Source organism: Hemiscyllium ocellatum, chromosome 4, assembly GCF_020745735.1.
Source record: "Hemiscyllium ocellatum isolate sHemOce1 chromosome 4, sHemOce1.pat.X.cur, whole genome shotgun sequence".
NCBI classification, from domain to species: Eukaryota; Metazoa; Chordata; class Chondrichthyes; order Orectolobiformes; family Hemiscylliidae; genus Hemiscyllium; species Hemiscyllium ocellatum.
Genome location: NC_083404.1, coordinates 38,844,337 through 38,860,616, shown reverse-complemented (window position 1 = coordinate 38,860,616; position 16,280 = coordinate 38,844,337). Strand labels below are relative to the sequence as shown.

Genomic DNA, 16,280 nt, shown 5'->3' with positions numbered 1-16,280 from the left:
CTTTGGATAATCCGATTTTCGGGTAATTGGTATTCGGATAATCGAGGTTCCTCTGTTCACGTATCCCTGCCCACTGCTCACCAAAGTACTCACCTACCTCCAAATCTAACATCTGGCCAGGTTCATTCCCCAGCATCAAATCAATATCGCATTGCCCCTTGTTGGCCTGTCTACATACTGTGTCAGAAAACCCTCCTGCACACATTGAACAAAAACTGATCCACCTAAACTAATTGAACTATAGTATTCCCAGTCAATGTTGGGGAAGTTCAAGTCCCCCATAACAACTACCCTATTATTCTTGCTCCTATTGAGAATCATCTTTGCTATCATTTCCTTCACAGCTCTGGAAAAATTTGGAGGCCGATAGAAAACTCCCAACAGGGTGACCTCTCCTTTCCTGTTTTTAACCTCAGCCCAAACTACCTCAGTGGATAAGTCCTCAAACATTCTCTCAGCTGCTGTAATACTACTCTTGATTAACACAACCACATCCCCCCAGCCCTTATACCATCTTCTCTGTTCTTACTGAAACATCTAAATCCCAGAATCTGCAACAACCATTCCCGTTCCTCCTCTAGCCATGTCTCTGAAATGGCCACAACAACGAAATCCCAGGTACCAACCCATGCTGCAAGTTCACCCACCTTATTCTGGATGGTTCTGGCACTGAAGTACATACACTTCAAACCAACATCCTGATTGTCAGTGTCCCCTTGTGATCTTGTACACCTATCCCTGACCTCATGACTCTCAATCTCTTGTACAGTAGAAGTACTATTTAGGTTCCACCCCCCTGCTGCATTAGTTAAAGTGTCCCTGAAGAACATTAACAAATTCCACCGTGCCCGCGCCCCACCCCAGGATATCGGTACTCTTCTGGTTCCGGTGAAGACCATCCTGTTTGTAGAGGTCCCACCTTCCCCAGAAAGAGCTCCAATTATCCAAGTATCCAAAACCCTCCCTCCTACACCATTCCTGCAGTCACGTGTTCAGCTCCGCACTCTCCCTGTTCCTCGCTTCACTAGCACGTGGCATGGACAACAAACCAGAGACAACAATTCTGTTTGTTCTAGCTCTAAGCGTCCACCCTAGCTCCCTGAATTTCTGCCTTAGATCCCTACCTTTCTTCCTACCTATGTCATTGGTGCCTTTGTGGACAATGACTTGGGGCTGCTCCCCCTCCCCCTGAAGGATCCCAAAAACACAAGCAGAGACATCATGAACTCTGGTATCTGGGAGGTAACATGCCAATCATGAGTCTCTTTCATTCGCACAGAACCTCCTATCCATCTCCCTTACCCTCTGAGCAACAGGGACAGATACTGCATCAGAGATCTGTGCCCCATTGCTTAGCCCTGGTAAGTCATTTCTCCCCCCACAACAGTATCCAAAACGGTATATTTGTTGTTGAGGGGAACCACCACAGGAGATCCCTGCACTGCCCGCTAGTCCCCTTTCCTAACCCTGATGGTAACCCAGCTACCTTCTTCATGTGGCAGTGTAGTAACTACCTCCCTGTAACTCCTCTCAATAAATCCCTCCACCTCCCAAATGATCCGAAGTTCATCCAGCTCCAGCTCCAGTTCTCTGACATGGAGCTGGAGTTGGGTGCACTTCCCACAAATGAAGTCAGCAGCGACACTAGGGGTGAACCTTACCTCCCACATACTGCAGGAGGAACATTCAACTGCCCTAACTTCCAATCCCACTATTCTAAATTCCCAAATAGAATGCTGAAAACATGAAACACAAAAGAAAACACCTTACCAACCGACACACAGAACTTTTTGCTTTGGTTAGAGGAGGAGGATGGGTAGGAGACAATAGCCAAGTCATGTTTCGGGCAAAGCAACTGCCCAAATATGTAACCCCGGAACCTCTCTGATAGCCTCCTGCTTGATGTTCCTGCACTTCCTGCTGCTGGAACAACAATGGCAGGCCCCGACACTAGAGGAGAGTTTTAAAATATTTGCTCACCTTCCCGAGAGCTTCCTGCTCGACGTTCCTGCATTTCCTGCCGCTGGAACAACCATCAGCTCTTTTGCTCTCATTTTGACCAAGACTGTAATGAAGTCAGGAGCTCAGTAGGCTTGGTGGAACCCAAATTGAGCAGCTTTTTCCTATTCAAATGTTTCTTCATAGCACTGTCGATTATTCCTCCCATCACATTATGAGTGATGGGTGGTAATTGGCCAGGTTAGATTCACCTTACATTTCATATACAGGAACTATCTAGGCAATTTTCAACACTATCAGGCAAATGCCAGTTTTGTAGCTGTACTGGAACAGCTAGGGGTTCAGCAAGTTCTGGAATGCAGGTCTTCAGAAACTCATTGCACAAAGCCTTTGCAATATCCAGTTTTCAGCTGTTTCTTGATATTACATGGTGTTGGGCTGGGGGCTGAGAGAGGGTCAATCCACTTAGCACTTCTGGCTAAATACATTTAGCAATACTTAAGTATTTTGCACTCGTGCTATCTCTTATCTTTGAGAATGGGGATATTTGTTGTTTAATTGTCCACCACCATTCATCACTAAACATTGCAGGACCACAGAGCTTAGATCTGCTCCATTGCTGTGGAATGGCTGAACCCTGTTATTGCAGGTCTTTCTGCTATTTAACATGGAAATTGTCCTGTGTTGTATTTTCACCTGTTAACACCTAATTTTTAGGTTTACTTCGGACTGTTCCTGCACTCTCACTTGACCCAGGGGTAAACTCCTAACTTGATGGTAATAGAAAAATGAGTAACAGGTTGGCCATGAGGTTATAGACTGTGGTTAAATCCAATTTTTCTGGTGCCACTGCCCCACATCTGGATGCGCAAATGCGAGTTGCTAAATCTCTCCAAAGTCTGTATCTGTTAGCACAGAGATAATGCCACCTAACATAATGAAGGGTACCTTCAATTGAAGATGAGAGTTCGTCTCCACAGGAACTATGCAATGGGCATTCCTACAGACTTAAATGTGTATATCTATGACAGATAGAATAGTGAGGACCAGATCAAGTAGGTTTTTCCCTCATCACCAGCCACAGACCCAGTCAAGCAGTTCAGTCTTTTAGGACTTAGTCAGTGTGGAACTAAATATTAAAGTCTCCCACCAACAGTATAGTCTGTGCCCTTGCCATGTTCAGTGTTTCCTCCAGGTGGTGTTCAATGTGGAGGAGTACCAAGTTATCAGCTGAGCAGTTGGTGATACTGAGCAGAATGTTTCCTTCCTCATGTTTGACCTGATGCCATGAAATTTCATATGGTCCAAAGCTAATGTTGAGGGCTTCCACTCCCACTATATATCACTCTACTGTCACATCTGCATTGCACGGGTGGGGCATGATATACTGAGGAATGGTCATGGTAGTATTTGATACATTGTATGGTACGATTCTATGAGTATAGCTGTGTCAGGCTTTTGGTGGTCTTTGGGACAGCTCTCCCAATTTTGGTACAAGCACACAGATGTTGGGAAGGTGGACTTTGCAGGGTCAACAGGGCTGTATTTATCATTGACCCAGGGCACTGGAAATTGCAGTATTAGTGGTCCATTTAGTTTCATTACTTTATTTAGGCCTCAAAACAATTTAATGTAATTCAGTGTCAAGCTTGGCCACTTCACTGGACAGAGTCAACCACATTGCTATGGATCTGGGGTCATATGTAAGCCAAACCACATTAAGATGGCAGATGTCCTTCCCAGAAGGAAACCAGTGAATTATGAGAATCAACAGTGGTTACATGTTTGTCACTGGTCTCACATTTATAAATTCCAGAGTTGACTGAATACATTTTTCAACATTTGTGCGAAGATTTGTAGCTCGGGTGCTCGTTGCTGTGGTTCTGTTCGCCGAGCTGGAAGTTTTTTGTTGCAAATGTTTCGTCCCCTGGCTAGGCGACATCATCAGTGCTTTGGAGCCTCCTGCGAAGCGCTTCTTTGATGTTTCTTCCGGTATTTATAGTGGTCTGTCCTTGCCGCTTCCGGTTGTCAGTTTCAGTTTCCTTCAGATGCCTAAGAGAAAGACAACGGAACGAGGACATGTCACAACCAAAAGGACTAGCCACACTACCATACATCAGAACTGACAGCCAGACTACTGCGACCCTTAGGACTCATAACAGCACACAAACCAACAGCCACGCTCAGGCAACAACTTACTAGAACGAAGGACCCGATACCCAACATGAGCAAAACTAATGTAGTGTACAAAATACCATGCAAGGACTGCACAAAACACTATATAGGACAAACAGGAAGACAGCTAACAATCCGCATACATGAACATCAACTAGCTATGAAACGACACGACCAGCTATCCCTAGTAGCCACACACGCTGACAACAAGCAACATGAATTCGACTGGGACAACACTACTATCATAGGGCAAGCCAGACAGAAAACAGCCAGGGAATTCCTAGAGGCATGGCATTCATCCACAAACTCCATCAACAAACACATCGACCTGGACCCAATATACCAACCACTACAGCGGACAGCTGAAACTGACAACCGGAAGCGGCAAGGACAGACCACTATAAATACCGGAAGAAACATCAAAGAAGCGTTTCGCAGGAGGCTCCAAAGCACTGATGATGTCGCCTAGCCAGGGGACGAAACATTTGCAACAAAAACTTCCAGCTCGGCGAACAGAACCACAACATTTTTCAACATGTGCACTTGACTTTGACCCCAAATGCCCAGGACACTAGTTTGGAGTTCTGGATTATTAGTCCAGTGACATCCCCGTTACACTGTCACATCCTTTGTCATGCTTATTGTGTTGATACATCTGTCTTGTGTAGAAATCTTCCCCCTTTTTATTTCCTGAGGGTATAACTATCACTGGTGTAGAAATTCTCTAGCACTCTGTGTACATTTAATGCTTTTGACAGTTTCCTGCAGCACACACCCTTAATTGTGATATGGAAAAAGGTGGAAAATATGAAGAGGAGACCATTCAGCCTTTCAGACATTTCTTATCATTTAATCAGATTTGTAACTCAGTTCCATTTTTTCACCTTTCATCCATATTGTATTGTTCAACAAAGTCTCTTGATCACAACAAAGAGAAATTGCTGGAGAAATTCGGGAGGTCTGGCAGCATCTGTGGAAAGAAAGCAGTCTCAACCATTTCGGTTGGCCTCCTGCATTCACATTTGTTTAAAGAAATTAATTCCAGACTTCCACTATTCTTTAAAAGAAGAATTCATGTCAGCCATTTTGACACAGGTTAAACTGTTCTTCCATTGAAGTTAGGGTTATTTTCAGGAGAGCTCTGCAGAAATTCTGCCTTTCCCATTCACCATCACACAATAAATGAGATGATGATTGAGTGCAAGTGCAATTTCCCTGGGTCCCAGTTTGTCTACCAGTCACTCTTCACGTGAAATGCTGAATTAATCTTGTGAAAATATTCAGAGATTTGTGGAAAGCTTGGTCCACTGACCTAATGTGTGTTAATTTCACATTATTCAGGCAAACTGAAGTTCTCTGATCTGGAGGAAATAGCCAGCAATCTTGGTGAGGCCATGCTCACTGGAAAGCTGAGTGCTTCCCTGGACTTTACAATCTCTACAATGGATCTTTCCAGTCCAGTGCCACCTCCAGGTGATGCAGAGTGGGCTCAGGTAACACTTTATGTCTGCACTTCATTTCTGTCAACAAATATACACTCCTCTGGTGGAAATAAAATCACAAGAAAAAAATGCAATTAGCTATATAAACAGGCAGGATAAAATTAACACCATCTCCCCTCCATCCCATATTTACCAGTAACTAGGAATAACATGCCTATGACGCAGCTTACAAGGTTATATTTCAAATATGACCACCCTACTTACTTCCTGAAAGTGTGATAATGAATATTTTTACTTACATTTGCACTAAGGTTTGTCAATGAGTTTATAAATGTGCTTTTACAAATTTTAGTTAAGGAGTTCACGTTGCCCCAACGCTAAATCCATGGCTCTGACCCCTCACCAAAATGAGCAACATGGAAGAAATCCACCCTTTAATTCTGAGTGAGCATGTAGGTTCAGATGCCCCTGACCTCGGACCAGTCAGATAGGAATGAAATTTTGAGGTTGGAATCCATTTTAGAAATTGAACTCTAGTTCATCTGGATTGAAGTGGCTAATGTACATGGTTGGTTTGATCGCAACTGTCTCAGTAAAAATGTTACCCACCACCACCACGCACCCGACCCCGTTTCTTTCATATCAGAAACACACTGTGCCTGGTTAGAAAACTGAGAACTGAAACTGGTTTAGGAGGCATTTATGTGGATGTGAATCTTGGTATTTACCCTTTTCATAAGTTGTGGCTGCTTTTCAAACTTCTGCCTGAATTTCTCAAAGTGGAGAAAAGGACTTCTCCAAATATCACTGATGAAATGAGCCTCTGTCATAGGGGGAACCATGCCCAGGAATTCATTCCATGTGAAAGATGCAAAATAAATAATCTGCATCTTTGTAAGAATCCAAGTTTGGCTGTCTATTTAGCAACTGCACAGGAGTACCCTCAGGTATTTGCTATCTCTTTCTGGAGATGGTTTCAGTGAAGAAGTGTGAGATGTAACTTTATATATTTGGATGATTGAAGGGCGCAAAAAATGGGATTTAATGGCAGATGGAACTATTAAGGGACATGGAAGTTAGATGTAGCTCATGTGAAGACGACAGACAGCACAGATTGGTTAGGCCAAATGCCTTGTTTCCATGTAATTGCTTTACTCAACAGTAGGCATGTATGCTGTGAAATAGTATAGTCTAGACGACAGTCTCGAATGAGCATACTATGCTTGTAATGAATTACATACTTGGTAACCTCCTGATGATACTTGGGAGTAATGGGTAAAGCAAAGACGACTTTATGACAGAAATGCGGAGTTCAAAGAATTTCAGAAAATTTGCATAATGGAAGGACACTCGAAAGGATTATTCACAAAGAGAAGCCACTAATCTGTCAATAAGGCAGGCAGACATTTGTTCTAATGTTGTTATTGTCATGTTTTATCTGATAAGTATTCTCTTTAACTTCTTTCTAATTGCTCTGATTTCCACAAGTTTTACGACTTATTGAAAGTATCATTAGTTCAGTGGCTCAGCACCCCTGGAAGTCTGTCTCAATTTACAATGATTTGGAGATGCCGGTGTTGGACTGGGGTGTACAAAGTTAAAATCACACAACACCAGGTTATAGTGCAACAGGTTTAATTGGAAGCACACTAGCTTTCAGAGCGACGCTCCTTCATCAGGTGATAGTCTATCACCTGATGAAGGAGCATTGCTCCGAAAGCTAGTGTGCTTCCAATTAAACCTGTTGCACTATAACCTCGTGTTGTGCTATTTTTAACTCAGTTTAGAATAATTGTCAGAAGCTGCCCATTTCCACCTGACCCCATCTTATCTCCATGCCCGATATTGAAAAGGGCTGACATTCTTTCCTCTACAGCTGCACAAACATTAAACTGTGCAGCTATGTTTCATATAAATGACAAACAAATTCTGGTTGGAATCATCATGGCAAGTCCAGGCCTCTGTGCCAGTCTCCACATCCATAATGGAGTTTGCAAAATGATGTATTATTTGAACAATGAATGAATGTATTTGATGCCTTTCCACAATCAGTGTTCTTGAACAGGAGATAACTTCCTGCCTTGTATCACAAACACTCATCACTGGCTGTAAATTCCAATAGAGACACAAGAGATTCACACCCATCAGCGTAAGTTCCAATATTGACTTTGTTGCAATAAGTCCAGTTGTGATTAACCGATTAATTTTCTTGGCAAATTTCTGAACATGTCCCTATGTTATCTCATCTTCTTAAATCTTCATTCTTGTCCTTGTTACCTCTAGACTTGACTAGTCTAACACACCCGTGGCTTGTCTCCCACATCATACCATTTGTAAACATGAAATTAGACAAAACTCTGCTGTCCAAAATCCTAATACACAAAGTTCCATTCACCCATCTTCCCACACCCCCCACCCCACTCCACTTACTGAACAACATTTGTTCAGCAACATTTCAATTTTTAAAATTCTCAAACCTGTTTTCAAATCCTCATCACTCCTTATCTCTTAATGTCCTCCAGTCTCATGGTTTTGAGATACCTGCACTTTCTGATTGTGTCCTCTTCAGCATTCCTGGTTTTAACTCGGCCACAGCTGATGTCTGCCTTCAACATGCAGACCGCAGGATCCGGAATTCCTTTTTTTAAAATTCTGTTCTCTTTAAGGTGTCCCTTAAAATTGACTTACTCAACAAAGCTTTTGGTGACATGTTCTAATATCTGATTATGTTAACTTGGTGTCCAACTCTATTTAACATTCCTGTGAAATGCTTTGGGAGGCTTTACTGTCAGAGACTCAGTATAAATGCAGGCTGTTATTGTTTCTGTTGCTGTAGACGACTTCAAACCCAGTGCTGAGCAGAACAGCGAGAACTAACTACATGGCTACTGTGACTGGTCTCGTTGTGGTCAGACAACCAGTTGCTGGACAAACCGGGCAACTGTTGACTCAACAGCCCAGCGTGAAGGCGGTGGATGATGCTGTAAGTTTGGTTTCATTTGAGTTTAACTTGCATTAGAGTCATAGAGATGTACAGCACAAAAACAGACCTTTTGGTCCAACTCGTCCATGTCTACCAGATATCCCAACCCAATCTAGTTCCACCTGCCAGCACCCAGCCCATATCCCTCCAAACCCTTCCTACTCATATTCCCATCCAGATGCCTTTTAAATGTTGTCTTTGTACTAGCCACCACCACATCCTCTGGCAGCTCATTCCATACATGTACCACCCTCTACGTGAAAAAGTTGCCCCTTAGGTCTCTTTTATATCTTTCCCTTCTCACCCTAAACCTATGCCCTCTAGTGCTGGACTCCCCCACCCCAGGGAAAAGACTTTGTCTATGAATTCTATCCATGTCCCTCATGATTTCCTAAACCTCTATAAGGTCACCCCTCAGCCTCAGATGCTCCAGGGAAAACAGCCCTAGCCTATTCAACCTCTCTCGATAGCTCAAATCCCCCAACCCTGGCAACATCCTTGAAAATCTTTTCTGAACACTTCCAAGTTTCGCAACATCTTTCCGATTGACTGATTAAAAACAAATTGTTAAAGAATTGCTCTTGAAAATTGGTGAGCCGCATAAATCTGAAAGATTATGTTCGAACCAGATTTTGAGAATATCATTATGTGGCATTCTGCTGCACAGTGTTGTGGTACAGTGTCGCAGTACAGTGTCGCAGTGCAGTTTGTGATGATCCTGTTCCGTGTTCCAGGGTAACTGTGTGTCAGTGGGTGTTACCTCATGGGAGTTGGTTGCTGTTCTCCTGAATTCTCAGAATGTGACTGTTACTGGACTTAATGGGACAACGAGTATCTTATTCAAAGGTTGTTGGGCAAATTACACTGACCTCTCCATCAACACAAATGGTAAGTGAAATCTGCAGCTTGGGTCCTCACATCGTCATTGTGTACAGAGTTTCCAAATTAAAGTAAAACTCTAACTTCTAGACGTGATATGTTTCATACCGACTCTGTGACCATTCATATTGTTTCTCTGCATTTGTAAGATTTGTGGCGTGGACACTGAAATTATGTCAGATTGAGACAGGGAACAATACCCTGCCATATTACTGACTGTAGGTTGGAAGTGAGGAGGCTGTAAGGAGCTATGCAGGATTTCCACATTAGGAAGGTTATTTTAAGCACTTGACTTTCCCATTCCACCTCTATTGATTCCAGGGAAAGGTGGGTGGGGTGGTCATGGTGAAGGATGAGTAAAAAGGGTCATATCCATGTTTGAGCAAAGAATGGTGAGGGCCCTATTGGAATGAACAGCGGGGATCCCAGTCAAAAGGGAGAACAGGCAATGGCCGGCAAAGGGTGGGGGGGGGTCTCTTCATTGTCTGAAAACCTGGGTATATTCATTCAGTGCATTGAATTAGGATTTGAATTGTTTAATACAACACTTACTTTCCCAAATGGACAGAGAATTTATCAGAAGCATTATGCCATAGACAAGAAAATGGTCTGTTTCTATGCTGTACAAATTTTATGTAAGTGATAATATAGCTGCAAAACTCCTGGCCTGTTTTTTTTATTATTATTATGTCACAGGTACCAGCTACAAACTCGTGTTCGAACTGAGGTCGATTAAAACTTATTCTGGCACCTTCTCTGTGAAACAAATAAATGACAACCCTGGGAAACCCTCAGGCCCCAGCCCATCCTTGCCTCTCGGTAATTCACAGGGCATCATTTGTGGCTCCATTGTGGGAGGCCTTGTGCTCATCCTCCTCATTGCTGGCATAACCTGGAAATTAACAGGTGGGCATAGGAATTAGCTGTCACTGAAATACTTTTTCATTCCTTTATAGTTAGTTAATAACAGCAGACTTTTGTCGTTCACGTGATATATTTTAGGGCAGAGCAGTGATCTATTTACGTTCATTCATTCACCACAGGACATGGGCTTCACTGCATTTATTGTTCATCCCTAATTGCTCTCGAGGTGGTAGTGGTGAGCTGCCTTCTTGAACTAATGTAGGTCTAGTGTAGGGTATTAGGTAAGGAGTTACATGAGTCTAATGTCACAACAACGAAGCAAGTTTCAACTGAGCTGGGTGTGTGGCTTAGAAGTGGCAGTGTTTCAATGCCATGGCTGACCTTGTCACCTCTAACACTTAGAGAGGCAACCTTGGGAGCTGCTCGCAAAGGAGAATGGGTAAGTTGCTGCAGTGCATCTTGTCAATGGCATCAGTGCTGGAGGGTGTGGTGGGAGGAGCGGCGTTTGAAAAGGGAGTTCGTTTTAGTATGTTTTGCAAGGGACATAAGTGGAAGGAGGAGAAAGTGAGGACTGCAGATGCTAGAGATCAGAGTCAAAAGCGTGGTGCTGGAAAAGCACAGCAGGTCAGGCAGCATCTGAGAAGCAGGAGAATCCTGATAGAATCCAGCAGGAATTCCTGATGAAGGGCTTATGCCCGAAACGTCAATTCTCCTGCTCCTTATATGCTGCCTGACCTGCTGTGCTTTTCCAGCACCACATTCTTGACAAAAGACGCAAGTGAATAAGTTTCATACAATATTGATCCACTCTGCATGGGCACCTCCTAGCTGATAACTCATCCCCTAAATGGTTTCTCACCAAGTTGCTCTGCAGAGTGCATTGACATACACTGACTTCAGCCAGGGCTGTAGAGAGGGTCAGTAAAGGTTGATGATCCAGCTCATGACTTTGAATATTAACACTGCTTTATGCTTACTTGCAGCTGGCAACACGAGGAAGATTCAGGTGTCTAGCGTGCCTGAGACACAAGAGAAGAAACAAGTCGATGCAGTTACTGGTCATAAACCAGACCATAGCCTCCCACCAGTGCAAAGCTGACCAGCTTAAAGCCCGAAACATGGTAAATGTCCTCCATTACACGAGGTACAGTAAAACAAAGAAAATAGACTGTTCAGACTTAGCACTTCACCACTATTTTAGCTACCCAACATCCAAGTTAAATGCTTTAAATCTTCACCCCAGCTTCAGCTGAACCTTTATGATCCAGATAATCAATTTCTGAGTCCTACCTGCATTGTTGTCCATCTAAACCACAGCAATCTTCTCCAGTCCCACCTGGTGTATCACTGATTGTCACCTGGAAGACTATGGTCTTGAGGAGTTGGATTCTTAATGAGAGGCAGGTCATGGATAATTCACAGCCCTGATTCTTGGGAAAAAAGAAGGGGTAGTCTTATAAGGAATGCTTCAAGTAGCTTACAGAAGAACAAGAGGTGATCTTAATGAAGCATCACAAATTCTGAAGGGGCTTGATGGTAGATGTTGATAGCATGACCCTTTGTGGGGTAACCTCGAAATTTGGGCAGGGTTGAAGTGACAAAAATAGAACAGCCCCACAAGTAAACCTGATTGGGGAGATAGATTTTAAATAGGAAGATGTTAATATTCTATATATCAATTTAAATAATGTATTTAATAACTGAACTGAATCTCCAATTGTTTTGCAGATGAAAGAAACCAGAATTGAGTAACAATGAAGCAATAAATGAAATCCAACAATCTTTTATTTTGAGGACAAGTTAATTATAACTGAACACAATAGAGAGATTTCTATTAGGTTAACTTTCAAATTCCTCATCCAGTGAACTAGTCTTTGCCAAGTGTGACTTCATAATCTCCTGGTAATTTATCAGTCACTGTCCTGCAAATTTTCTCCAATTGTATTCAATCAATACTTCTAATCAAAATTACCGAGCAGCTGTTGGGGGCTGGCAAGGGGAGAAGAGATGGTGATTTAGATTGATGCTCCAATTTTAAAAAATAATGCCAAATACAATACAGGTACATATCCTTCACATTTTAACACTTGAAGACATTTCTCATCAGTCAGTAAACATTCAGTTCAAAAAGCACACTGTGCTTTTCATTTCCCAATCAACCTGCAAAAAGGTTAAAATTCACATTAATCTCAATAATTGAATCACATATAACACATGACACCAATGATGATCTCGGAGATTCATTTTAATTATTCAGAAATCCAATGTTATATTTGGTTTCCTAGTTTGCATGACTTACATATTGAATGGCCTTGATTTATCTCCTCACATAGCCAAAACCATATCCAGTACTTTACTGTTGCAATTCACGTGTCCCTGCTCCCAATCTCAAATATTTTGTTGGCCCCTCTGCTTTATTCTACCAACAGCTGCATGACATGGAGCAGCAGTCCTCACACAATTCTCACCAATTAGTAGTTAACTGTCCATCCTTACAAACTACATTATTTTGCAGCATGTGTAGGAAACATAAACAAATCAGAGATAAAATAGTGATTTGGTCTGATTTACATTTTTGCTAATGTTAGATTTTTGGCTTACAATGACATTGCATGGCTGTGTTCAATTAAAGTACAATGATCTGCTTCAGTACACAATGCTAATTAAAATGTTTTGAGTTTGATATCTATTTTGCAAGAGTTCTTAATCAATTGCATCATTCAATCACAAATAACCTGAGTTTGTGCTTAATGGTATTCAGGACTACCTTTATTTAAAGTCATGTGGAAATGCATGTGTTGGACTGGGGTGGACAAAGTTAAAAATCACACAACAGGTTATAGTTCAACAGGTGTATTTGGAAGGACCAGCTTTCAGAGTGCTGCTGCTTTATCAGGTAACTTATGGGACAGGATCATAAGACAAGATTTATAGCAAAAGATCAGTGTCATGCAGTTAACATGATACATTTTGTGTCTTATGATCCTGCCCCACTAGTTGCCTGATGAAGGAGCTGCACTCAAAGTGAGTACAAATAAACCTGCTGGGACTATAACCTGGTGTTGTGTGATTTTTTAACTTAATTAAAGTCAGTCAGTCTCATGGGCTGTAGAATCAATGCACTTGTAATGAAAGTTTAAACTCCTTTGCTCTACCCCCAGCAGGCTGAGGTTGGTGCACATGGTCTGCTCATCTTTTTATCAGACGAATTAGGAGGAAATTGCACCAGATGATTAGGGGAGACCATGGAATTATGATAGTCACTGTTAAAGACTAGTAATCCTGATAACCAAGCTAACTCTGGGGCATGGGTTGAAATCCCATCATGGCAGCTAGCGAGATTTAAAATTAATACATCTGGAATGAAAAGCTGATCTCACTAATGATGAGTGGCAACTTATTAATTAAAAGCCACCTGGTTTACTAATGCCTTTTGAGGAGAGAAATCTGCCATCTTTTATGTTTTCATGCTTCCACGTAACTCCAGACCCACAATCGACTTTTAGTTGTCCTCAGGTAGCCAAGCAATCCACTCAGTTTAATGGCAGTTAGAAATGGACAACAAATACCAAAGACATCCACATTCCATGTAACAATAAAGAAAACACAGTAAATGAGGTTCTGCGCGATTTGTCCTACAAACGTTCAAAAACTAGTAATGGGCTACACAATCAGAAGGGAACCACAAAGGTTCCACCAGTCAGCATTCAACACAGAATCAAAAGTTTCTGTTTTAAAGTCTCACACTAGGGCCTTGAGCATGTCACACTTCATTCATGAGCTGTTAAATGGTACTTGTCTAACACTAGTCATTCACCCTCGTCAACTTCTCTAACTTCAGTTTAGGAACTAGATTTTTATGGACGGGAAATAGTAAATTTGGTACAGCAGAAATTTTTAGCACCTGCAGAGTGAGTGCAAATCTTGTCAGACGTTAAACCAAGTGTGGTGTGCAGGCAGCTGCGTCAGAGGTTAGAATGTAGAACAGGGAGCTATGTAGCAAGTCTGTTCTCAGTCACCATCATGCAACAGATGAGTAAGTACAGTCTGTTTTCACCAACGGTTGTCACAAACAATTTGTCAATTTGTTTGGCAAAAAAGGAACAATCTATTAATATTTGGATCAGCTTCAAAGTTCATGAAAATGATGTACAGCCTGGGTTCTATGTTTTATTAGAACAATGTAAAAACTGCAATGAAATAGAATCTTTTTGCATGTGTGCAGAAAATCCCACAGACCAAAGCATACCATTGTACACAGGATGTTCAACAGGTCTGTGACCTAGCCACTTCCTTTTTCATTTTACATTATCGCAGTTAGTCTTGGTTTTGAAAGGAAGGGAACATGCAGTCAACAAGATTAGGACAGAATGTTAGCACTTGCTTGTATTCTACCCATCAACACAAACCCTGTTGTCACTTTTTCATGCTGCAACAAAATATCAGTCACACACAAATTAACCAAATTTTCTTTCACTGAAGTTATTTTATGAAAAACAATTACTATAATGGCTCAATTTTTAAAACTGCAATTGATGAGACCTTGGTATCCATATGCACAAACAGCAGGGCTAGTCAATAAGGTAGATTTAAAAATTTCATGAGTTACTAAGATTCATTAAAAAAAAATGGTGAATTCTGAATCTATAAATAATCATTAAAAGGAAATTGAACAGATACTTGATGAGGAACATTCAGAGTTATAAAGAGCAGGGAAGAGGTGGCGCTAAATACAATTGGAATCACATGAAGTACATACAAGATCAGAGACTGAGGATGATCCCTGGAGGATATTAATGATATGGTAAAAAGAAAAGTCGTCTTGCAATCGCCTGTCAGATATTAATTTCATTTGGCCTTATTAATGTCTAGAAAATAGGATTTGTAAATTAAGGCAATACTTACATTTGAAAGCTCTAGAAGGAAATGTTACAAATCCCTGGGATCCAGTGGAATTAACTGTTAAAACAGAAGGCAATGCAACTAGGAAACCTGCTGAAATGCAAAATTCAATTTGTTATACAAACAACTTTTCCTGTCAGGGTTCATTCATAGTTTAGTAAAATATTAGGTGTTTGCACCTTACTTAATCTTGGGCAAGTGCCTCGAATTTCCCATTAACATTTCACTGTAAAATTCACTTCAGGGAATTAATTTGTGAATTTAACAGAAATGAATAAAACCTGAAATCTTAAAACTTTTATAACCCAAGGAGATATGATTAATATGTATAGTATAGCTACTATCAGCTACAACTCAACACCAGCTTCTAGAATGCAAGAGCTACCATCGTGGTAAACATTGGGGTCATTGCACCAATGCAATGCACCATAAAACTATGACAAAGTCAATAATTCTGAGATAAATTAATTTGACAATCAGAGTTGTTGTTACAGTAAAATAAATTGGTTTACAACTAGTTACCCAAGCAGTTAGTTTAACTAAGATATACTCTGCATACTAGGAGAAAGTGAGGACTGCAGATGCTGGAGTACCAGAGTTGAAAAATGTGGTGTTGGAAAAACACAGCAGGCCAGGCAGCATCTGAGGAGCAGGAGAATTGACGTTTCGGGCATAAGCCCTTCTTCAGGGATAAGGCTGGTATGCCAAGCGGGCTGAGATGAAAGGTAGTGGGGAGGGAGGCTGAGAAAAAAGCATTCTCTGCTTCCATCAGTATGATCATAGAGAAACAGAAGACCGCTCAATACTTTGAGTTTGTTCAAATTCATCATTGGATACTAGATGCTTAAAATTGAAAGTTTACCAAATTTGATTACATATTCCTTAATCTTGCCTCACAAATATTTATCAAAAACCAAATACTGAAATTGTGGGAAACCTGAAAGGAGAGAGGATGACAAGAATCTGTAATATTGAGTGGAAGAGAGATGAAGTTCTGGATGTAGGTTTGCTCACTGAGCTGGAAGGTTCATTTTCAGATGTTTCATCACCATTCTAGGTAACATCTTCAGTGAGCC

At 41.5% G+C, this 16,280-nt stretch overlaps 1 protein-coding gene across 1 annotated transcript in view; it reads left to right on the top strand.

Annotated features, from left to right (window-relative positions):
- Window positions 1-11,401, top strand: part of pkhd1l1.1 (PKHD1 like 1, tandem duplicate 1) — a 246,772-nt gene extending 235,371 nt beyond the window's left edge. Inside the window, 6 exon segments of the mRNA XM_060823999.1 lie at window positions 2,920-2,945; window positions 5,473-5,627; window positions 8,413-8,559; window positions 9,294-9,447; window positions 10,135-10,344; window positions 11,286-11,401. Coding sequence (XP_060679982.1) covers window positions 2,920-2,945; window positions 5,473-5,627; window positions 8,413-8,559; window positions 9,294-9,447; window positions 10,135-10,344; window positions 11,286-11,401 — 808 coding nt within the window.
- Window positions 11,402-16,280: the final 4,879 nt, after the last annotated feature.